This window comes from Mastomys coucha, unplaced genomic scaffold (genome assembly GCF_008632895.1).
Source record: "Mastomys coucha isolate ucsf_1 unplaced genomic scaffold, UCSF_Mcou_1 pScaffold22, whole genome shotgun sequence".
NCBI classification, from domain to species: Eukaryota; Metazoa; Chordata; class Mammalia; order Rodentia; family Muridae; genus Mastomys; species Mastomys coucha.
The window spans coordinates 144,904,545-144,929,417 of NW_022196905.1; the positions used below are offsets into that span (position 1 = coordinate 144,904,545).

At 42.5% G+C, this 24,873-nt stretch overlaps 1 protein-coding gene across 8 annotated transcripts in view; it reads left to right on the top strand.

Annotated features, from left to right (window-relative positions):
- The window catches only part of Fry (FRY microtubule binding protein), a 407,497-nt gene that overhangs the window by 293,359 nt on the left and 89,265 nt on the right, over nt 1–24,873 (top strand). For all 8 annotated transcript variants that reach the window (XM_031338824.1, XM_031338826.1, XM_031338825.1 and 5 more), the window contains 13 exons: nt 1,330–1,512; nt 3,221–3,307; nt 7,066–7,325; nt 8,074–8,263; nt 8,810–8,934; nt 11,554–11,611; nt 12,561–12,652; nt 12,900–13,072; nt 14,883–15,043; nt 15,751–15,861; nt 17,614–17,768; nt 19,538–19,637; nt 19,851–20,022. In XM_031338824.1, the coding sequence (XP_031194684.1) occupies nt 1,330–1,512; nt 3,221–3,307; nt 7,066–7,325; nt 8,074–8,263; nt 8,810–8,934; nt 11,554–11,611; nt 12,561–12,652; nt 12,900–13,072; nt 14,883–15,043; nt 15,751–15,861; nt 17,614–17,768; nt 19,538–19,637; nt 19,851–20,022 (1,867 nt within the window). The remainder of the gene's footprint in view (nt 1–1,329; nt 1,513–3,220; nt 3,308–7,065; nt 7,326–8,073; nt 8,264–8,809; nt 8,935–11,553; nt 11,612–12,560; nt 12,653–12,899; nt 13,073–14,882; nt 15,044–15,750; nt 15,862–17,613; nt 17,769–19,537; nt 19,638–19,850; nt 20,023–24,873) is intronic.

Sequence of the window (24,873 nt, forward strand, 5' to 3'; positions counted from 1 at the left end):
GTTAACAGCGGAAGTAGGCGCCATCTTGCCATGGCGAATGCCTCTCAAGATTTACAGCTCCCCACACTAGTGAATGGTAAAAATGATTGCTAGCAGTCTGGAGCATGCGTTGAAAGGGACCATGGTCTCAGAGAAACACGGTAAGCTGGCATCAGCCACGTAGATCTCTGGTTCTGGAGGGACAGCTTAGAGTATCATTGGCAGCTCAGAGACCTGCGGAGACTCTGGGCAGCACAGCAGCACCCAGTGAAAATTGAGGATGGCCTCAGGTCCCCCCATGCTACACAAACAAAAGACCAACTGATTGAAGAAGGAAAGCCCAAATGCTTTGAAGAAGGGAACAGAGGTGGCACCTGCCCTACCCTCTCAGTTGTCTTTGCTTGAGGGTCATGTGATTGCAGTTTGGAAACTTCCAGAACCTGTCATGTAAACATGCAAAACTTAGAATAGATTCTACCTATGAAAGTGTAAATTAGTGTGTTGGCTTATCCCTATAATCCCAACACTTGGAGGCAGGAAAGATGTTGAATTCTAGGTTAGTCTGAGCTACATAGTGAGACCCTGCCCCTCAAAAAAATACAGATAAAAGGGGGAAGAGGGGTAGCTCAGCAGCTAAGTGTGCATGCTGCTCTCCCAAAGGACCCAAGTTAAATCCCCTATCAGGTAGCTCACTAGTGCCTATAATTCTAGCTCTAGGGGGACTGATGCCCTCTTCTGGCCTCTCCCTGCACTCATGCACATACCCAGAGACAGGCACAAGCATACACTAAAAACTAATAGAAGTCCCTTGTTCCAGAGTCCAAAACCAAACACACACACATATACCAGTACCACCAAATATGTGTGTGTATGTACATTCATACATACATATATATGTGTGTGTGTGTATATATATATATACATATATATACATACATACACGAGTATCAATAGAAAGTAAAAAATTTGAAAATCTAACCTAATAGTGTCTTTTGTCTGTAGAAACTTCAGTGAAAATAAATTAGAAAATAAATTAGACCACTTTGATCACAGCCATAGCATAATCCCAAATGGTGTGGACAGAGAGGCAGGATTCATCTCCTCACTATGAGCAGTCTTTGAACAGTCATTTCCCATCAGAGGTAACAGACAGCTGGCATTATCACAAAGCACCCATTTATCTGAAAGGCAAAAAGGGAATTCGGATAGCTCATGAATAATAATCGATTCACACACTCTGTCTCTAAGCTGTTTTGATTTATTTTAATTTTATGAAGCCAAACGTGCAGAAAGACTGTATTTCTTCCCTTGTTATTTTGTTGACCCTGGAATGTTCTTCTTGCATGACAGCTCCTTCCCAATGGCTCCAGCCACCGGATGCAGTCAGAACGAGGCCCTCACTGCAGTGTCCTCCACGCTGTGGAAGGCTTTGCTCTCGTCTTGCTCTGCAGCTTCCAGGTGGCCACACGCAAACTGTCAGTGCTGATACTCAAGGAGATCCGAGCTCTCTTCCTTGCCCTGGGTCAGCCTGAGGTATGGGGTGTTCTCAGGACATCTCCCTTCAACAGCTATGGATTAAAAATTAGAAGTAGCACACTGCTATTGGGTATACCTAATATGTGTAAGGCAAGAACTTCATTGTTGATACATCATTGGGTTTTTAATTAGGTAATAGCTATTTCGCTTCATTTGTTTCTCTATTTTGCTTTCTTTTGTTTTGAGGACACAGTCTGGAACTCTGTAGACCCAGCAGGCCTTGAACTCACAGAGTTCTGTCTGGTTCAGCTTCCTAAATTCTGGGATTAAAGGCATGGACCACCATTCCCAGGCTATAACAGAACTCTTTTTAAAATCTTACGTAAACCACCTTTTAAGATTGTTTTTATTGTTATTTTATATGTACGAGTATTCTCTATCCAAGCATGCAATCCATGTGCATGCAGGACCCTTGTGAGCCAGAAGAAGTCATTAAATCTGCTGGCACTGGAGTTGCAGGCAGTTGTGAGCTGCCCTGTGGGTGTTGGGAACTGAACCTGGGTGTTTTCTGCTGCTTCTTTTTTTTTTCAACTTTATTTGCAAAATTCATACTGTATTTCCACACAACACTCTCTCTGATCCAACTCCATATCCCCCAATTTCATTATCTCTTCTTTTTAAACTATTTTAAACTATATAATATATTATATATATAAAATATATATATAAAATATATATACATACATACATATATATAGTGTATGTGTGTGTGTGTGTGTGTATGTGTGTGTGAGTCCGGCCTGCTGAGTCCATTTATTCTCATTTATATACACCACTTAGGATCAGATAACCCATGGGAGACTTGTGCGTGGAGAAGACAATTATATTTCTCAACAGCCATTAACTGCCTATAGCTCTCCACTAGGGGTGGGGGCTTGTGGGACTTCCCCAGCCACACTGGACTATCAGCTGGTATTGTCATTGTGTGGCCATGCTGGTGAGATTTATGGGCACAATGGCATCCTTCGTCTACTAGAGGCAAGTCCTATATTCTGACAGTGATAGAAGAGACCACTTCTAACTTCCTAAATGACCCTACTTTACCAAGAATTTTAAGATCAACTTGGTTGAGGGTCATTCTTCTCAGCATTCGGCATACAGCTAATTAAGAAGCTGCTACATGTAGAGAATAAGCTAGAAAAAGTAATACATCTTCTTTAAAACATCACGGTGCCAAAACAAACACCTTAATTTCGATGATGGTGGGAGAAAATGTGTCCTCCCAAGATAAGAGGCAAGGCTGTGCCACTCATGGGAAGTGTGGGGTATGGGGTTTGTCTACAGTATGTTTTCTTTGGGACTAAAATTCAATCACAGGTCACATTGTCAGTTAGCCTGATAAGCCAGTGACCTCAAATAAGAGGTCCCAGACAGGTATGTTCCTGCAGGGCTCCTGCCCCTTAAGCTTATCACAGAGGCATGAGCGTCTCTCTGACTAATATACAATGCTGGTATTTAGATTCTTGAGTACGTACCAGTGTTTGAAACTGGAGCTTTAATTTATCTTCACTGGAAATCTAAATGCTGTCTATCCTCAGGACCAAAGGGTTTTTTAGTCCCTGCCTTCTCTTTCCTGTCTCTGTGAGAAAACCGTTATCACTGTCTGCTGTCAGGCTGTTCTGCTTCATGTCCTGGGATGGAGGCTGTGGGGAGGGTGGGAAGGACACATTTCCCATGGGGTGTAACTGGCTCCTCCTTTGTACAGGACGATGACAGGCCGATGATTGATGTCATGGATCAACTGAGTTCTTCCATTCTTGAAAGCTTCATTCATGTGGCAGTTTCGGATTCGGTAAGCAGACGTGTGGTCCCAAATGCTATCTGGTTGCAGATATAAGTTCCGAGCCTGTCTCTTAAAGCAGAGCCAAGTAAAAACCATGTGTGTGAGCTCAAGGCTCTCATGGCAGATTAATAACCTGAGGCACAGGTACCTAGGAAAACAAGATTAGCTTTTCAAATAAAAGCACAGGATGTGTCTGAAAAAAAAAAGATGCTGTACAAAATTTGAACTTTAGAAATATGAATAATATTTTTGAAAACTTCAATTTCAAAAATAAATCACTCTGGAGTTTTAAGGAAAACTAACAAACCTTAATTGTTGTTTTTAATATATAATCTTTCTTTAATTTTATACTTAATATTTTGTGTCACAGCAGTCTGTATGTAAGTTCTACTTATGTGTTACTTTATAGTTTCCAAGATGGTTTTATTTTTATTACCTTTGACCCTCACAGTTATTAATACTCAAAAGCATTAAGCTGGGGTTAGCTCAGGGCACAACACTTTGTTTTTCTTTTCTTTTTTTTTTTTAAAGATTTATTTAGTATAAGTACACTGTAGCTGTCTTCAGACACAGCAGAAGAGGGCATCAGATCCCATTACAGATGGTTGTGAGCCACCATGTGGTTGCTGGGATTTGAACTCAGGACTTTTGGAAGAGCAGTCAGTGCTCTTACCTGCTGAGCCATCTTTCCAGCCCAACACTTTGTTTTTCAAGGTAGGGTTTCTCTGTGTAGCCCTGGCTGTCCTGAAACTCGCTCTGTAGACCAGGCTGGCCTAGAACTCAGAGATCTGCCTGCCTCCGCTTCTTGAGTGCTGGGATCAAAGGCCCTGGTGACTCTTAAGAAACCTAAAACTAGAGCCAGGAATGAAAACTTGAGCCTGTGGTGTGTGGTGCAAATACCTTTAACTACAGCACTCTGGAAGCAGAGGCAAATGAGTCTCTCAGTGAGTTCCAGGCCATCCTGGTCGGCATCGTGAAACCCTGTCTCAAAAAAAACAAGCAAAAGGAAAAAACTCTACAGCCTAAGATGACAAGTATTCAGAACATGGCAGATTTTTACTAAACGTAAGCCTAGAGCTGCATAAGCTCCCAGAGATTCTCCTGCCTCTGCCTCCCAAGTGCTGGGATTAAAGGCTTATGCCACCACTGCCCAGCTTACATATCCATCTTTTAAAACAGAAAAGTCCAGTGAGCGGACTTGGATCCATCTCAGCTCCACAAACAGTCAGGGAAATCTTGGGGTGTGGGGGCAGGGGGTGACTGAAGAACACACTTAGCTGGTGCCTAGCACAGATGGCTGTCACATATGCAAATGACGACACTGCCAGAAGGAATCTATAAACTTTTCATAGACCTTCATGACACAGAACACAAAATTCTAATTTTTGGCAATCATAATCATGATAATCCCTAAGGCCAGGCGCAGTCAGAATAAAGAGGTATACGCTTTCTTACATTCTAGTTATCTGAACATGAGGTGGAATGGGTGCTATGATTCTTATACATGCATATCTGCCTTTCCTGTAGATAACTGTAATATTTACACATTTTCTTCTGTATTTGCTAGACTCAGATCCTAAGCAGGTCACCAGGTCAGTATCCTGCCCTTCAGAAGACGAGCACACACAGGTGTTGGATTTCTCCATCCATTATCTCATCTGACTCACAAAGACTATCAGGAGAGATCTCTTACAGCTGCTAGTCATGAAAGCAGGAGACGCCTGTCTCTAGATTTGGTCATTTCCCCAGGACACAGGTTTAGGCAGACTACTTGATTGGATGGATCTCATCCCTCTGGCTCTGAAAGTCCAGTTCCACCCCCTTCCAGCCCAGTGACTTATGAAGGCCAGATCCATAACATTTACCTAGGGGAGTCCATTGCCCCAACAGATGAAGCATACCACTCAATAAATGCCTAACTAATGTCTGACAGTGGTGGTACACGCTTTTAATCCAGCACTCAGGAGGCAGAGACAGGATGATCTCTGAATTTAAGGCCAGCCTGGTCTATAGAGTGAGTTCCAGTACAGCCAGGGCTATACAGAGAAACCCTGCCTCAAAAAATATAAATAAATAAATAAATAAATAAATAAATAAATAAATAAATAAATTCCTACCTAACTAACAAAAAGGCAAGTTTCCCCTCACACTTTGGAACAGTAGATATGTTATTTGAAAATTGGTATTACTTAAGTCTTGATATGGATACTTAAAAGAGAATAAACTGAACTTATCAATTTGTACATATGCATATATTTTTAAAGAAGTTTTGAACTACATTGGCTTGATATCATAGGGAAAGATTAGGTATCTCTTCTTAAAAATCATCAGTGGACTCACTCCATAAAAGGGAAAGTGTTCAGGTGTTTCTAAAGTCCAGGTGGTGCAAGTAAAGATAGAAAACACCATGCACACATCACACAAACAGATCACAGGAGCAAAGGCACATTTATGGATCCTCACATGAGTCATCCTTTAGGGAGATTGCTCCATGGTAAAGAGCAATTACTTCCAGAAGTTCAGAGTTTTGATTCTCAGCACCCACATGGTGGCTCACAACCAACTGTACTGGCTGGTTTTGTGTGTCAACTTGACATAGGCTGGAGTTATCACAGAGAAAGGAGCTTCAGGTGAGGAAATTCCTCCATGAGATCCAGCTGTAAGGCATTTTCTCAATTAGTGATCAAGGGAGGAGGGACCCTTGTGGGTGGTGCCATCCCTGGGCTGGTAGTCTTGAGTTGATGGCGCATACCTTTAATCCCAGCCTAGTCTACAGAGTGAGTTCCAGTTCAGCCAGTGCTATACAGAGAAACCCTGTCTCAAAAAAACAAAAAAAAAGAAAAAGAAACAAAGAAAGGAAGGAAGGAAGGAAGGAAGGAAGGAAGGAAGGAAGGAAGGAAGGAAGGAAGGAAGGAAGAAAGGAAGAGAAAGAGAAAGCTGAACAAGCCAGGGGAAGCAAGCCCGTAAGTAACATCCCTCCATGGCCTCTGCATCAGCTCCTGCTTCCTGACATGCTTGAGTTCCAGTCCTGACTTCCTTTGGTGATGAACAGCAATGTGGAAGTGTAAGCTGAATAAACCCTTTCCTCCCCAACTTGCTTCTTGGTCACGATGTTTGTGCAGGAATAGAAACCCTAACTAAGACACCAACCGTAACTCTAGTTACTGGAAATTCATTGCCCTCTTCTAGCCTCCAAAGGCACCGGGCACACATGTGGTACACATGCATGTGTGAGGGCCTAACATTAATATCCATAAAATAAAAACAAGTTTTAGAAAAGCATAAATCTGTGGTCATGTTAAAATTGACTAATATATATTGTCACATAAATGTTTGGTAAATATCCTCTGACTTCAAAACTTAAAAATATGACTATAGCTACGCATGGTGGTTCACACTTTCAACCTCCCACACTTGGGAGGCAGAGGCAGGTGGATCTTTTTGAGGGCAAGGCTAGCCTGGTTTACATAGCAAGTTACAGGCCTGCGAGAGCTACAATGTGATTCCTTGTCTCAAAAAGCAACAACATCAAAAATGATTGTAATCATTAAACTTCACACTCACTGCTGTTTATGGCTGGCAGAGGAGCGCAGCTGACTCAGACCTGTATTGCAGGTGATGGGTGTCCCAGATCCAAAGCTGGTCTGTGGAATCGGGGGAGGGGGGGGCGTGTCAGGAAAGGAACTATGGAAACAGGGGCAGCAAGCTGAGCCCTGGTAAAGTCTGCCATGCCTGTTTATCTTTGACCACCCGCTTCTTGCCCTCAGGCAACACTACCTCTGACCCACAATGTGGATCTCCAGTGGTTGGTGGAATGGAACGCAGTCCTGGTCAACAGCCATTACGACGTGAAGAGCCCTTCCCACGTCTGGATCTTTGCACAGTCTGTCAAAGACCCCTGGGTCCTCTGCCTCTTCAGCTTCCTCCGGCAGGAAAACTTGCCGAAGCATTGCCCCACAGCCCTCAGCTATGCCTGGCCTTACGCCTTCACCCGGCTGCAGTCTGTGATGCCTCTGGTAGACCCAAAGTAAGGTGCCGAGTGTTTCCAATGCTTATGATTGGTTCTCTTACATTTTCATTACATGTAAGAGGGTAAACTATCATAATTGTTTCTAATTTTTAAAAATTTTCTGCTATAGCATTCTGAATATCATAGAGATAAAAATATTCTGTCTAGAACAAGAGTTTTATTTTTTTGCTTTTGCTTTAATAATCTATGTGACCAAGTATACTAGTGTAGGAAGCTCTGACTCTTAATACAAAGACCTTTAAAATTTTCTGTGTGCCCTCTCGTCCTTGATGGACAGCTGCCTAATTGCTTGAGCCCTCCTAATGATCTTTATTTATCAAGTAAACAGCCTGGCATGGTAATATATGCCTACAATTCTAATGCTCAAGAGGCTGAGAAAGAAGGATCGCTACAAGATGAATGCCAGCCTGGCTGTATATAGAAAGGCCTATATATCCTACCTCAAACAGAACCCCTAAAACTCGTATTCAGTATCAAGATTTGGAGATACTGCTGCATACACTGCTCTCGCAAGAGGACCCAAGTTCAATTCCCAGCACCCAAGCTAAGTGGGTTAAATGGCTCACAACTACCTGTAACTCCAGCTCATGGGAATCTGCTGCCCTCTTGTGATCACCATAGGCATCTGCACTCCTGTACACACACACACACACACACACACACACACACACACACACTTAAAAATAAAAATCAAACCATAAAATCAGGAATTCAGTTTTACCTTTGTTTGCCTCCACATCTATAGCAGCCCAGTCAATGCCAAGAAAACCAGCACAGCAAGCAGCGGAGACAACTACGTTACCTTGTGGAGAAATTACCTCATTCTCTGTTTCGGAGTTGCCAAACCCAGTATTATGAGCCCAGGACACTTACGAGCATCCACTCCAGAGATAATGGCAACAACTCCCGACGGTACAGTGAGCTACGATAACAAGGTGACATGACATGCTTCGGGGGAATTATTCTGTAAGGGGATTTTTTTAGCTTGGTCATGTAGCAAAATCGCACTTTGCCTGCCATCTGGTGTAGCGTGGAATCTAATTTTTCATCCACCACATTTCCTTTGAGCATCTTCTGGGAATAATTTTTGCTCCTCCCTGCATGTGTGGAATGGAAGACTGAGAGATAAGGAAGCTTGCCACTAGGGCACTGTGCGTTCAGTGCGTCAAGGCTGGGCCTGTCTTCTCCGTGCCCAGTTTCCCTCTTCACCAGTTGAATACCTCAAAACCACAATGGTTTTGTTAAAGATAGTTTTGTTGACTTAAATAGTTCAAAAAAGAAAAGGGCAGAGTTTTCTTTAGGACTTGTATCCCAGTTAGAAAATAATTATACTGTGTTAAATATATGGGTTGTTTTTTTTTTTTTAATTTTTATTTTCCCTGAAATGATGGCAGTGCCTTGGGATATGACTCAGTCACCTGAAACTGTTATTGCTTAGTTACCACATTATCTCTTTGTCACTTCAAATCACCTCGTTCCAGGCCATTGGCACGCCATCAGTGGGTGTCCTGCTGAAGCAGTTGGTGCCTTTGATGAGGCTGGAAAGCATCGAAATCACAGAGTCCCTTGTTTTAGGATTTGGAAGAACAAATTCCCTTGTTTTCAGGTATGTCTGTCCCACTACATTCTTCAAAATCATACATGTGGCTGCAATTATAGCTGTCTCTCTTAACTCAAGTTTGGGGAGTACTAGGGTGCTGGGGTGTTGGTGGCCTGTGTGTGGTTTTCTTTATGCCTTTGTTTGATGTGCATGTAAATGGCCTTCCTTACAGCTTCAGTTTTAACCCTCACATTTTATTGCATTTGCAAGCTTTGTCTTTTGTAACTATACATAAGATAATTCCCTATCCATTCCCAGTTAGCCAGACTTTGCAAGGGTAATATGTGGTTCCCCACCATTCCGACTACAAAGCATTTTGTACTTCAATATGGTTTTATAATCACAGATATGAGGAGGATGAAGGTAACACATTAAACAAGAGTCAGGAATGGGAACTCCCCAAACATCTCACCCTGACAGTAACTAAAAAACTACAAGTTCTTATTACTAGAAGACCAATTAACCAGCATTTAGCCAGTTATTAATTAGTTAGATCTGCTTTAAAAAGATAACTCACAGTTCCTGTAGTCAGCATTCTTTCCAAAAGAACTCAAGTCCCCGTGTACAGCTTGCCCTCTCTCTGTGTTCCTGCTGCTATCTACCTAACCAATGGCAGGAGTCTGAAATACCTCCATGAGCCTCAGGTTACACAGCTGCAGGATTAGTTCAACTGAAGTGAAATGTCTCTCGAAGAAAATAATGTGAGCAGCTGCACCAGTAACTCAGTGGTTAGAGCACTGGCTGCCCTTGCAGAGGACCTGAGTTTAATTCTCACTGCCTTTCTCTGGCCTCCATGGGCACTTCATGTGTGTTGTGTGTACATGCGGATAAAACACATACACATATAAGTACAAGTAATTTTTTTTATTTTAAATCAGTTTGACAAAATTGACTCTGCCCCATAGATTGGTATATTAAATGTGCATATTCAATAAAAAACATTTGGTAAATAGTTGGTAAGTAGAAAAGGGTTACTAATATTATGAATAATCATTAATATTTCATATTATTAGTGTCATCATATCATATTAATATATCTTTTGATTATTATACAATATTGTGATATTTTTAATGTTATTAACATGATAAGTTACTAAATGGGTTTTTTTGGTAAATTCTGTGTCTTTATTAGAGAAATCAAGACAAAACCTCAGATTTTTCTCTCTCAGTTTAGAGTAGATTCCCATAAGCCTTCCTGGCTCCCCGGAGGGTGATGCTTACTAACTGCAGGTATACTGTGGAATTTCAAAACTTTTCTAACTGCAAACTAGATCTCATATCTGGTTATTTTTTGAAGGGGTTGTTTGTTTGTTTGTTTGTTTGTTTTTTCCAGACAGGTTTTCTCTATGTAGCCCTGGCTGTCCTGGAACTCCTAGAACTCACTCTGTAGACCAGGCTGGCCTCAAACTCAGAAATCTGCCTGCCTCTGCCTCTGAAGTGCTGGGATTTAAGGCATGCGCCACCACTGCCCAGCTCTCATATCTGTTTTAACATGCAATTCAGAAATGATGTCCCAAAGGAGATAATTTATAACAAGTATAAATAGTTGGAGACTTAGAGGGTAGGTGAGGTGTGTGTGTGTTTAATGCATATACACATAACATATTTATATGTATAGATATAATACACATGTAAAATATATACAGTATATATAAGTGTATACATATAGTACATATATAAGATACAGATATGTCTTACTTAGGATTTCTGTAGCTGTGAAGAGACACCTTGCCATGGCAACTCTTATAAAGGACATTTACTTGGGGCTGGCTTGCAGTTTCAGAGGCTTAGTCCATTATCATCATGGCAGGAAACAAGACAGCATGCAGGCAGACATGGTGCTGGAAGAGAAGCTGAGAGTTCTACATCTGGATCCACAGGCAGGCAGCAAAAGGAGTCTGCTACACTAGGCCTGGCTTGAGCATCTAAGACCTCAAAGCCCACCCCGACAGTGACACACTTCCTCCAACAAGGCCACACCTCCTAATAGTGCCACTTCTATGAGCTAAGCATTCAAACACATGAATCTTTGGGGCCATACCTATTCAAACCAACACAATATATAACACAGAGAAATGTAATACAATATATATTAATGTTATCAAAACATTTTTGCTACACAGGAAAGGTTTTAATGAAAACTGTGATAGTTTGTCCCTTGCTATAATTTGCATCTGTCAGATAACACAAGGATAAACTTACTCTGAAACACAGGCTTCATGTTTTAAATCTCATATATGTCAGTCTCCTGAGTATATCTCTCAGGTAGTTCAATATCGATCCCCTCCTTCCTTCTGATTAGACTGAAAGGTTTTTTGAGAGCGGAGACTCAATTTATAATTATTTTGAGTTTCTGAAAGCCAGTCCTGAAGCTCCCTGGATTTAGTAAATATTTGGGAAATCCTGTTTCATTGTTCAGAAATGGTGTCCTGCCCAATACATATGCACAGCGCCAGAATGCGGACAGATACTGTTTGTGTAGAGCATCGCCCACGGCGATGTCACAGGAAGTTTCAGCTAGTAGTCAAGTGAAATAATTAGGTTATTTGGGCTAGAATGAATATGTTGGTGACAAATCTTATATCAATAACAACAAATTTCGAATCTGACCTTTTCCCTCTGTAGAGAATTGGTTGAAGAACTCCATCCATTAATGAAGGAGGCCCTGGAGAGAAGGCCAGAGGTAAGGTTTGGAATCGCCATCATGAGGGCCTGACTCGTTTGGATAGTGTTGTGAATCTTAAGTCAGCTTTGTCATCCCCTAAAGAATACAAACACCCCAACCTGTTCCTAACAGTGAACCTTATTACAGTACATTAGATTTTCAATAGTCAAATAATTTGTGTTTCAATGAATTTTCTAAATGTACAAATGCAAGAACTCCAGTAGTTACATAGATGTGTTTTTATTTTTGCAAAAGATCTAAGTCAAAATCTAATTTTGGTTTTTAGCTTGCTTGGCTTTGTTGTTGTCTTTATTAACAAGCCAGGAGTCAATGATCAAGGAGACCAGAATTTACTTACAATGTACCAGGACTGAAAAGTAATAAGATTAAAAAAGAAGCTTCCCATAATTATGATACAAGAAACAACAGAAATCTGGGGCTGGGGAGAGAGCTCAGCTCTTGAGAGCACTGGATGCTCTTCCAGAGGGCCCCCAGGTGGCTCAAAGCATCCCTAACTTCAGTTCTAGGGAATCTTATGCCCTTTTCTGGCTACCATGAGCACTGCACACACAAGGTACACATACATGTAGGCAAAACATCCATATGTATAGAAACAAATATTAAAAGAAAAGAAGTAGCAGAAGTTTAACAGCCAGGAGAGCAAATCGCACGCACTCCCTGAGCACACTGGGGACTGTCAGCATCTGGAGTCCTCTCAGGTTGCTCCATAATTCTCAGCCTTTTAGCAAACACTGGCCTGGCGCCTACTCAACACTTCTGCCTCATGTATTCTTAGGGGCTGACTTACAGTGTTTTCTTTACAGCCTGTAATAACTGGCATTGTTCCCACCTCTTAGGAAGAGGCGCATCCCTTTTACGCTTAGAAAATTTGAAAGTACTAAATTATGCCCTCAAGTTTGCATTGTATCATCAGAGCCTGTAAGTTGCCTTACCACTTTCTACACAGAACAAGAAGCGCCGAGAACGGAGAGATTTGCTGAGGCTACAACTGCTTCGGATATTCGAACTTCTGGCAGATGCTGGTGTGATAAGTGACAGGTGAGGTTAAATGACTGAACGGACCTCCCCTCGCCAACGCCTCTTTTTTCTACTTCTCCTTGCTCTTTTAAATATATTACTTCAAAAACGATTTCTGGCAAGCTGCCCTTATGTTTCTTCATACCCCCTTATAATGTACATAAAAACCACATTTGCCACCTGAACTCCAACCATCGATATGGTCTTCATTAAGCACCTGGTCCTTTGTTGTAACTTGGCTAAAAGCATCCTTTCCCATCCTTTCCAGCACAAATGGAGCTTTAGAACGGGACACCTTAGCGCTTGGAGCGTTGTTCTTGGAATATGTGGACTTGACCCGCATGCTCTTAGAAGCTGAAAATGACAAAGAGGTCGAAATTCTTAAAGACATTCGAGCACATTTTAGCGCCATGGTTGCCAACTTGATTCAGTGTGTTCCAGGTAATCCATCCTTTCGAGTTACCTCTGGGCTGGGTAAAGCATTCATGTCCCCCAGCACTGCTCTTTCCTGGTTCCTAGGGGGCTGCATGAGAACAGGTCACCTCAATTTAGCAGAGTCACCAAGGGAACTGTCAGAATCACATTTAGTATTGTTGCTTGCCACTTCCTTTGTTCTGTTTGGTCTTGGAGACAGGGTTTCTCTGTGCAGCTCTGGCTGTCTCGGAATTCAATCTGTAGACCAGGCTGACCTTGAACTTATAGAGATCCATCTACCTCTGCCACCTAAGTGCTGGGATTAAAGGCATGTGCCACCACTGCCTGATTGGGCTTCCCACTTCTATCTTGGCTTTGGTCCTGATCTGAAAATGGACTGACATCATTTTGGAGGAAGGAATGCAAAAGACATGTTCCTTTGCCTCTATGCTAAACTGATCTCAGCCACTTTCCTTGAGTCACTGTTCTAACTAGAAGTCTGCAGTGCTGAGTACCTTTTACGTTTGTTTTGATTTAACTGCTACATCTTACAGAAGACCATCTCACAGTATACATAGATAGGAACATTTTTATTCCCATGGAGGTGTACGAAACAAAGGGGATGGTTGACCTGGAAGAGTTACTCAGATTATAAATTTTGTATCTATATATAAAAGCAATTCGGCTAATGTGCCATTTTGTTATTTTGACATTATTAACTGTACTGTTCCACCTCAGCTGTTAGGGCCCTTAAGCTACAATTTAAGCTTGTCTTCTTTGGGATATTATTATATTATACTTATTATATTCCACTGTGTTTTCTCTAACAACAGGGAACAGTGGTTACAAAAATTCATTCTGTAAACACAAAAGTTAGGTGGAAAGATCATTCTGAACCTGTGGGTCACCATGACCCATTTTAGGGGTCAAATGACCCTTCTACAGGGGTCAAATATCAGATATCCTACATGTCAGATATACACAGAATAATTCATAACAGGATCAAAATTACGGTTATGAAGTAGCAACACAATCATTTATGTTGGGGGTTCACCACAGCATGAAGAATTGTATTAGAGGGTCTCGGTATGAGGAAGGTTGAGAATCTAGAAAGGAAAGCTGTGTTTAAATTTATTTAAAAAGTCAAAGTTCTATAACTAAAGAAAATAGGAATTGTCAGGCAGTGGTGGCACATTCCTTTAATCCCAGCACTTGGGAGGCAGAGGCAGGTGGATTTCTGAGTTCAAGGCCAGCCTGGTCTACAGAGTAAATTCCAGGACAGCCAGGGCTACACAGAGAAATCCTGTCTCAAAAAACAAAAACAAAAACAAAAACAAAAAAAGGAAAACAGGAGTTATTGGTCCTGGTCTAAAAATCAGGTATTTTCATACCTCACTGGCAGTATAGCTCACTGGGGGAGTGCATACTGAACATGCACAAAGCCCCATGCTCTATTGGAAGCTCCAAGCAAAAGAATTTAGCTTAGGAAGATAAAGTTGGTTTTTAGATAGAGATGATGGATCAGGTTCTGCCCTTGCATAGGACCCAAGTTTACTTCCCAGTACCTGTTTTAGGCAGCTCATAGCTACTGTAACTCTAACTTCAGGTGATCCAGTGCCTTCTTCTGACCTGTGTGGGCACCCGCACTCATGTGCACTTACCCACATACAGAAAAGCGTAATTAAAAATTAGGGGTAAACTTCTGGAAAAATGGAAATCCTTTTCCTTTCCCCACAACTTAAGGGTAATATTCAGTAGTTCTGCAATTATAAATTCAGTCTAATGTAGACTAATAATAGTCTAATAACAGACACTGGTTTTGTGTTATTCTCTCTAGTTCATCACAGAAGATTTCTCTTCCCCCAGCAAAGCCTACGGCACCATCTCTTCATCTTGTTCAGCCAGTGGGCGGGCCCCTTCAGCATCATGTTTACACCCTTGGATCGGTACAGTGACCGAAACCACCAGATAACAAGATACCAGTACTGTGCTTTAAAGGTTGGTTTGCAGCATCAGTGGTCTCCTTAGTTAAGCTAAAAATCATGCCTTAAAAATAAGATTAAAATAAATAGTACAATAAAATATGGGAAAAGATATAAAAATTCAAATGGATGTATGCATGTGTCCATGGATGTAAATGCAAATGGATTTACATCCATTACATAAATGGATGTAAATATAAATTCAGTAATTCCAAATGCATAATTGAAGATGTGGGTAAATATGTAAGCATGCCAACTGGGCCCATAATTACAAAATATAAAATTGTGTCACGTTCCTGCTTTTATCCAGTGTTTCTTCTCCACAAGAACAGTTTTGCCTATTTATCCCTAAAGTTGCTATATTGCTATTTAATTTCCAGTCTAAGAAAGAGAAAAACAATCAAACAACAGCCACACCCCCTGTTTATCTAATCCTATCCTGGATGTCCACTCCATGGAAACCTCCCCGTCTGAAGCAGTGTGGCCTTTGTATTGCTTACTTCTCCTTTATGGGGATGAAGTACCATGGCTGAAAGCAGTGTATAGAGGACTGAGTTTATTTCTGCCTAGTGTCCAAGGCTGGGGTTCACAGCAATGGGAAAGCATTGTGTGCTGACAAGGCGCAGGGAGCTGCCAGTCTCCACTACCCACACAGGAAGTGGAGAAAGCAGGAAGCCTGTTGCTCAGCTTCTATCTCCAAGGTTTCACGGTTTCTGATTTCAGGCAATGTCGGCGGTGTTGTGCTGTGGCCCTGTTTTTGATAATGTCGGCCTCTCTCCTGATGGCTATCTGTATAAGTGGCTTGACAATATTCTGGCTTGTCAAGATTTACGGGTAAGTATGAGTCAAGAAGGCATTGCTTTTCAGCATTTTTGAGGTCAGCATGATGCACGTACCACCTTTCCTCCATAGTCACACAGGTTTGGATATGTACTTAGGAACATTGTGGTGGGAGGTACCCGGCCAGAAGGTACAGCGCCGTTTAACCAGATTGGCCAACAACTGCATCCTAAAGTGAGTCTCAAAACAGTTCATGTAATTTGAAAGCAACCTTTATACTCTGTATCATTAAACTAGGAATGAGTCATTAAAATATCATTAAAATGTCCTTCCAGGGAGCTGGAGAGAGAAAGTGTAGCACTGAAGATAGCTTGCTGCTCTTGCAGAGGACCTGAATTGAGTGCCCAGCACCCACGCTGGGCAGCTCACAACCACCTGTAACTCCAGCTCCAGGGAATCCAGTGCCCTCTTCTGACCTTATCAAACACCTACAAACAGAGTGTGTTTGTCAATATGCACATACACATAATTAAAAATTAAATAACTCTTTTAGAACAAAATATTCTTCCACACAGACAGTAAATTGAAATAAATAACAATGGTAACTGGAAAGTATCTTTAAATGAAATATTATGAAAATGTTCCATTTGAGGTTTGTAAATAAAGCTGTGCTTAAAATGAAGTGATGCACACACACACACACACACACACATTTATTTGATGGGAAAAGGCTGGCAATCTGTAGCCCATTCATCAGTATGAGAACTAGCTTAACCAAGTCAAAAAATAGGACAGAAATTAACTAGGGGGAAATTTTAATAGCAATGAATATTACATTACTAACTTTTCCATTCCTGTGACAAAATACCTTTAAGGGAGTTTTTAAAATTATGAAAATTGTATTTTATAATTACAAAATTTTTAATTGTATTTTAAGGAAAAAATTTAAGGGAGAAGATAATCATTATAGTCCATCATGGTGGAGAAGGCATGGCTATCAGAGATGTTAGGTATGACCTTCAAAGACCCCTAGAGACTGCCAGCCAGGCCCCACCTCCTAAGAGCTCCGGAGCCTCCAAGCTGAGAACCAAGCATTCAAATGTGAGCCTATGGGGCATTTCAAACCCAGACTACTAATATAGCCGATACATAAGCCAGGTCCTTCCCTTTTGGCCTGATTGCAACTGCCAAGAAGAGTGGAAGGGGCTGGTGACATGGCTCAGCAAGTAAGAGCACTGACTGCTCTTCCAAAGGTCCTGAGTTTGGATCCCAGCAACCACATGGTGACTCACAACTACCTGCAATGAGATCTGACGCCCTCTTTTGGTGCATCTGAAGACAGCTACAGTAAATTATACCGGAGCGATCGGGGCCAGAGCGAGTGGGGCAGTCCTGAGTTCAGTTCCCAGCAGCCACATGATGGCTCACGGCCACCTGTACAGCTACAGTATACTCATACACATAAAATAAATAACAAGATCTTTTAAAAAAGAAGAAGAAGAAGAAGAGTGGATGACTTAGGAGAGAGGCAGGCAGCATTACCTTCAGAGGGGAATGGAGTCTCCATCTTAGCGGTGGGTGTTGCCTTCCCAGAGTACAGCAGAGCCTACATCCTAGCGACATGGCTGCATTGTGCCCCTTAAGGAAGAGCGTGAGGCACAAAGACCAACCCAAATGAGTGTCCAGCCCTACTTAACCCCACTTAAGGTGGTTCACCTGACCTGTATCAGCTACACTGGACTGCATGTATTTCTCTAGAATATTTTCTGATGAAGTAGGAAAAACTGATTTGTTCCTTGTCCTCAGGTTCATCAGCTTGGCTGTGAGGTCGTCATGTTGCTACTGGAACTTAATCCTGACCAGATAAACCTTTTCAATTGGGCCATTGACCGGTGTTACACAGGTTCCTACCAGCTTGCATCCGGCTGCTTCAAAGCCATAGCTACTGTGTGCGGAAACAGGTAGGAGTTTTTGTAATTAGTGTTCCGTGGCAAGGGTGACAGCACTTGCTCTCTGTGATGTGAGAGCTGAGCAGATGACTGCTCTGCAGTTATCGCCAGAGTGTGACAGTCCAGAACGTCTTCTGTGTCCCTCAAAGGTAAGCTAGCCACTCTAAGTTTCTGTGATATTGCTAATTCCATTTGATCAGGAGATATTCACAGTCATAGTGAAGTATGGAGGCAAAATTTGAAAGTAAGAAAAACAGTACACTGAAGGAATTCAGGCATCCATGTGGACAAGGGTCATGACACATGAACTGTGAGTTTGCAAGCCAGCTGCCCACAAATCAAACCAGAGAAAATCCCCTCTGTTCAAAACTTCAAGAAGCACTCAGGAAGGAGGCATGGTGCTTCAGAGTCTGAATATTACACTCATTTGAAAATGTACTGTGTCTTAGTTAGAGTTTCTATTCCTGCACAAACATCATGACCAAGAAGCAAGTTGGGGAGGAAAGGGTTTATTCAGCTTACTTCCACACTGCTGTTCATCACCAAAGGAAGTCAGGACTGGAACTCAAGCAGGTCAGGAAGCAAGAGCTGATGCAGAGGCCATGGAGGGATGTTCCTTACTGGCTTGCTTCCCCTGGCTTGCTCAGCCTGCTCTCTTATAGAACCCAAGACTTCCAGCCCAGGGATGGCACCACCCACAAGGGGCCCTACCCCTTTGATCACTAACTGAGAAAATGCCCCACAGCTGGGTCTCATGGAGGCACTTCCCCAACTGAAGCCCCTTTTCTGTGATAACTTCAGCCTGTGTCAAGTTGGCACACAAAACCAGCCAGTACAATCACAAATTGAGAAAATGCCTTACAGCTGGATCTCATGGAGGCATTTCCTCACCTGAAGCTCCTTTCTCTGTGATAACTCCAGCTTGTGTCAAGTTGACACAAAACCAGCCATTACATTACTTATTTGAGCCCAGGGCCTCATGCATGCCAAAATGTTCTCCACTACTGAGTCACACCCCAGTCGAAAGATTATGCCTCTAAAGCCATCGACCTTTTTATATAACAAGCAAGTTCATGGCACTATAACTTAGTGCAATACTTGCATAACTAGATTAAATTCCCCCAAGTTGTACAACTACTCCTAAGAGAGAGCATATGGATTAGGAAGATGAAGAGACTAGAACACAGTAGAAGTTTATATTTTAAAAGTTTCATGGAGTGATGCCTCAGTAGTTAATAACATGTGTTGTAGATAACCCAAGTTCAGTATGCAGCACCCACGCCATGGAGTTCACAGCATCCCGTAATTCCAATTCCAGGCAATCCAATATTTCTGGGCTCCCCAGGCACCTGCATGAATGTGATACACATATATATACTCAGATACACCTGAGTAGATGAGTTCCAAAACAGACAGGGAAAGCTGGGTGGTGGTGGCAAACACCTTTAGTCCCAGCACTTGGGAGACAGAGGCCAGCAGGTCTCTGAGTTCAAGGCCAGCCTGGTCTGCAGAGTGAGTTCCAGGACAGCCAGGGCCAGGGCTACACAGTCAAACCCTGTCTCAAAAACAAAACAAAAACAACAACAACAAAAAAAACCCAAAAAACAAAACAGAACAAAAAGCAAAACAAAACAAAATAAATACATAAATAAATAAAGACAGGGCTGTGTCATTGCTAAGGACACAAGTCAAGGTGCCACTCCAGACATATCCAGCTTACTAGCCAGGATGCCCTGTAACCATGGAAATACCATGCTGTGTATTTTTCTTCTTTTCCCCAGGAACTATCCCTTTGACATAGTGACCCTGCTGAACCTTGTTCTCTTCAAGGCCTCTGACACCAACAGAGAGATTTACGAAGTCTCCATGCAACTCATGCAGGCATGTATCATTCGTGCGTGCGGAAATTTCCATCCTCGGGCTCAGGAAGGATGCAGTTATCTGTTTCTTCGAGGAAACACACGCACAGTGTTCTCCAGACAGAGAGCAGATAACTGATTCAGTGTGAAGATAAATGCATTTACCATGTTATTACAAACATTCCTGCATTGTCCAGATGACACTCTTTAAAGCTTCTTTCTTAACTCTTCATAGATCCTGGAAGCAAAGCTTTTTGTGCACTCCAAGAAAGTTGCAGAACAAAGACCTGGCAGTATTCTGTACGGAACACATGGGCCGTTGCCACCTCTCTACAGTGTGTCACTAACCCTTCTGTCCTGTGAACTGGCCCGGATGTATCCCGAGCTCACTCTTCCCCTCTTCTCAGGTACCACCCAGTTGTCACACCGACACCATCATTGTCTCCTACCCTGAGAAGCTTTTCTTAGTCTATTGCCGGCTTAAGTGAAATCATGTCAGACACTGGTGGAATAAATCCGTAAATCAGAATTGCTAAGGGATAAACCTAGTTCCATATGAAAGCAAATTCAAGATTTTGCAAATTTTTAGTTTTATGTGTGTGGGTGTTTTGCCTGCTTGTATAGCTGTGCACCCTGTGAGTGTGGTGCTGACAGAGGCCAGAAGAGGGCCCCAGATACCCTGGAACTAGAGTTACAAACACTTGTGAGCCGCCATGTGGGTCCTGGGACTTAAACCCAGGTCCTCTAGAAGAACCCCAGTGCTCTTAACCTCAAGCCCCTCAAGAATATTTTTAAATGTTTAAAAGAAAAAATGTTATTAGTTAAAGCAATATAAGTATATTTGTGCCTGACAAATGCAAAAGATTCTTAGGTCAGTAAACAGAATTCCATGGGTGGATGGGTGTCTACATGTGTGTGTGTGTGTGTGTGTGTGTGTGTGTGTGTGTGTACACATGTGAGATATATATACATATATATATATATATATATATATATCCAAAAAGTCTATTATATTATTATATTGACAACATACTTAAATAGCTCTTAATTACCTATATATTTGGTAATGTTGTTAAATATATAGTCTTATTATATTTTATATTACTACAGTAAAGTTACATATATAACTTGTATCCTCTGCAATCTTCATGAATAACTCGTGAGAATCGGGTCTCAAAAGGTACTTTCCTGCCTAAGTTTATGTGCCACCTTGCCAAGAGGCAGTCTGTGGCCCAGGATGTACCTCATTCTTCACCCACACCCCGATGCCTCAGCCCTGCTCCTTGTCAGCTGTCCCTGCCTCTGGCCTTGTGCTCTGCACTGCAGTTCAGCTACACAAAATCACATCTGTACAGTGCTTCCCACTCTCACATCCCTGCTCATCTGTCCTGAAGGAACTGCTAATAATAACGACTTACAATCACTGGGCACTTAGGTTATCCAAGACTCTCCACTAGGCCCCTCATGTGCATTGCTTAAATTGTGATTTTTGAACCAGAAAAGCCAAGGAAGGCTTCCAAAACATGATGAGCTGCAGATAGACAGAAAAAACTGACCAGGCAGCCAGGCAGATGCCTGGAATAAGCAGCCCGAGAGAACAGCACATGCTTGGTTTAGAGCAGTGGTTCTCAACCTTCCTAATGCTGCGACTTTAATACAGTTCCTCATGTTATGGTGACGCCCAACCCTAAAATTGCTTCGTTGCTCCTTGTGAATGGTAATATAAATATCTGACTTGCAGGATGTCTGATTTGCAATCCCCCAAAGGGGTCATGAGCCACAGGTTGAGAATGGCTGGTTCAGAGGCATAGACCAACACAATGCCCTGGGAAGCTGTAGGAAGGACAGTGGGACTGACATCAGAGACAGCCCTGGGTGTGCAGAAAGTCCTGCAGTCTCCTATATGTGCTCGTTGGTCCATTTCAGAGCCCTGTGAGGAAAGTGGCATCTCAGAAAGCTGCTAGGGCTTTGAAAGCCACTGACAAATCCACGAAAACACTAAACTTGAAAGCGTAATATTTATAGTCAAAGGACCTGGTGCAGACCGGCATGGGCCCCGGGCTCGCTGCTTCTGTCTCTGTGAGTTCGTATGAGCGTGTTAGTTTAGAGGGCCTTATTCTCCTGACCCTATGTCCACTCTGGCTTTTATACCCTTTCTACCTCATCTTCCATGGGCTACCCTGAGCTCAGAGGAAAGGGATTTGACAGAGACATCCCATTTAGGACCCAGTGTTCACTCTCTGCATAATGTCTGATGATGGCTATCCTAGGCAGTGCTCTTTGAGTATAGCAGAATGTCATCAGGAGTCGTTCATCACTACAAATTTTCTTTTCTTTCTTTTTTAGACCAGTGTTATTTGGTTTTACCAGAGGTCTCTGGGCTATCTAATCTCAGGTCCTTGGTTACCCAAGCAGTTTTGGGTATAGATTTCATCTCATGGAATGGGCCTAAAATCGAATCAGTTATTGGTTGGCTACACCTATACGCTTTGTGCCACCATTGCCGTAGCATACCTTGCTGGCAGGACACTATTGTAGATGAAGGCTTTTTGACTGGCTTGGTATTTATGTTTTTCTTTTGATACCATGCAGAGTATGTCCCTGTATCAAAGATTCCAGGACAGAGGGATGAAGGTTCTATGTGTATACTGCCATGACATCTCCATCTTCAGTGAATTCTGCAGATGTTGTCTTACACAAGGGGGCCTCACTTCGTGGAGAGCATCCTATAGTCTTGGCAACAGCCTGGGTTGTTTCATGATTCCTATGGGTCCCCTTTGGCCAACAACCCAGTTAAATGTAATCCAACCTCAGTACTAGAAGCTTCATTTGGTGATGAGAGATGGCCAGTTGGGACTCAGTCTCTTCTATTATTTGGCTATTTTACTTAAAACACCTTCACATATGTATATACTTTAGGAAGTTTCTACTGTAATAGATAGAGGTTCACATTTTTATGGGATTCCCAAGCAGGGAATAAAATGGATGTTTGATTCCTGTGCCTTGTCTTGGGCTCTTTTCCTTCTTTGGTTTGTCTTGTCCAAATTCAATGTAATAGATTTTGTTTTATATTATTGTATTTTATTTGGTTATGTTTTTTAAATGAACAAATGGATGGGTGGGTGGATGGATGGATGGATGGATGGATGGATGGATGAAAACCTAGCCAAAGGTTAACAACTGAACTATCACTTATTCTGCTAGGAAAGGGAAAATCAGTTTTCTCCTACAGAGTGACATCAGGTATATCAACAACTCCAGGAGACAGGCCTCATGTTCAGGAGCAGTTCATCAGCATATAATGGACTCTGCTGCATGCTTTTATTTACTTACAGTTTAGAGTTTTGTTTTTTGAGCACAGGGAGGTTTTGTTCTGGGGGCGTTGTCACTTTGAGTTTTCAGTTTTTTGAGAAAGAACTTAAAGTTGCATGGATAGAGCGGGGGAGAGGATCTGGAAGGACTTGGGGGAGAAGAATATGCCCAATTATTTTTTTAAATTAAAAAGTTGTTTTAAATAATAAAAAAGAAAAAATTAGAGCACAGACTGGAGGCTGCGTTAGAGGAGGATCCTCTTAAGTTTGAGAACTACAGAATGGTTGAGTTTCTGTCACAGGGTACCATTAAATTAAAAAAAAGGGTAAAGAAAAGAAGGAAGGGGTGTGGGGGAGATGGACACACACACACACACACACACACACACAGAGACACACACACACACACACAGAGACACACACACACACACACAGACACACACACACACACACACAGAGAGAGAGACAGTCTGACACACACACACACACACACACACACAGAGAGAGAGACAGGGGAGATAGACACACACACACACACACAGACACACACACACAGAGACAGTCTGCTAGTTTAAAAGAGGCCGAGGAAATGACAAACCACCATGCATTTCGGAAAGAAGGAAGATGCATTCGAGCACAGGCAGTCTAGACAGGGCACTGGTTGGGAAGGGTGGTTGTAACTCATGGAGGAAATGATGTCATAAGGGCCTGACACAGTAGCCCAGTTAGAGCGAGCAGAAAGTGGAGGCCCAGAGCCAGAGTGGATGGGGAGATTCACAGACATGTGTGCTGCCTGGAAGACGGGTGTTGATGACCCCCCCCCCCAGCCAGCCCAGTGCAGGCAGAGCAGGGATGTAGGGCAAGGTGGACATGGAGAGCTAGCCTGTGATTCTGGGGTGGGCCTCTACAGAGTAGACAGTCCTGAATGCAGACAAGCAGTGGCAGCTGACAGAACAGAAAGCAAGAGGCGGGGTACAGGAGGGCAGGAGTGGTAAAGCGTGGAGGCAAAGAGAAGCCCTCAACCTTTTGAATAAAGAGGAAGGGACTGAAGAGGAATGGAAGAGTGTTGGGGGTGTGGGGAGGAGTGGGTCATGAGGGAGTCATCTGAGAGGCAGTTTTCTTCATGGAAACCTAGATAAATAAAAAGATGAGGAAGGCAGGGGTGATGCTCATCCTCCTAGTTGAGCAATCCCAGAATGCCAGGGTTCTAAGGGGGAGTGCGGGCAGAGGTCAGTTTGCAATAGCCTGCAAGGAGAGGAGGCGGAGCTGAGGCAAGGGTGGGTGCAAGCCCAAGAGGAGCTTTTATGGAAGAGTAAGATTGAAGCCAGTTTATTAGCTGAGATAGGGAACTGGTAAAGTGGGGTGCAGTGGACAGCTGTGGAGAGGGAAGATAAATCCAGGCCAACAGGCAGCAAAGCCTGTTTCCTGAGAAGGAAATTGAACCATCTTGACATTCTTCTAAGCAATCCCCACTCTTGATTTATGAAGAAGCTTTGAAAAGAACTCGAAAGCATTAACAGGACCTAGTGCATTCCTAAGCTGCCCGCACTGTTCCATTCCCTGTGGTGAGGTTTTGTTGCCTGTAACTTCAGTGACCTAATTACTTATAAGCAGCCAGACAAGATGTTTGGGTCCTGCCCGAAGAAGCTAAGGACACATTTTATTTAATTTCTCTATGTATCTTCCAGAGAGTTGACTCAGTATCCGTGGCATCTTCCTTTCTCTTAAAAAACATCTCCACAAACCAAGGTGTTTATCAGCCCTTCTTTGACAACTCTAGCCAACACTCCGTTTTCATGGTCTTTGTGTCTGGCACACAAATCGCAATGAATGCAATAAATGAGCTTGTGTTACATGTTAGAACTTGACACTGTTTAAAAACAGGTATTTCTAATGTTCCTCTCTCTGTAATTGGATTCTTCTCTCTCTCTTGCTCTCTCTCTCTCT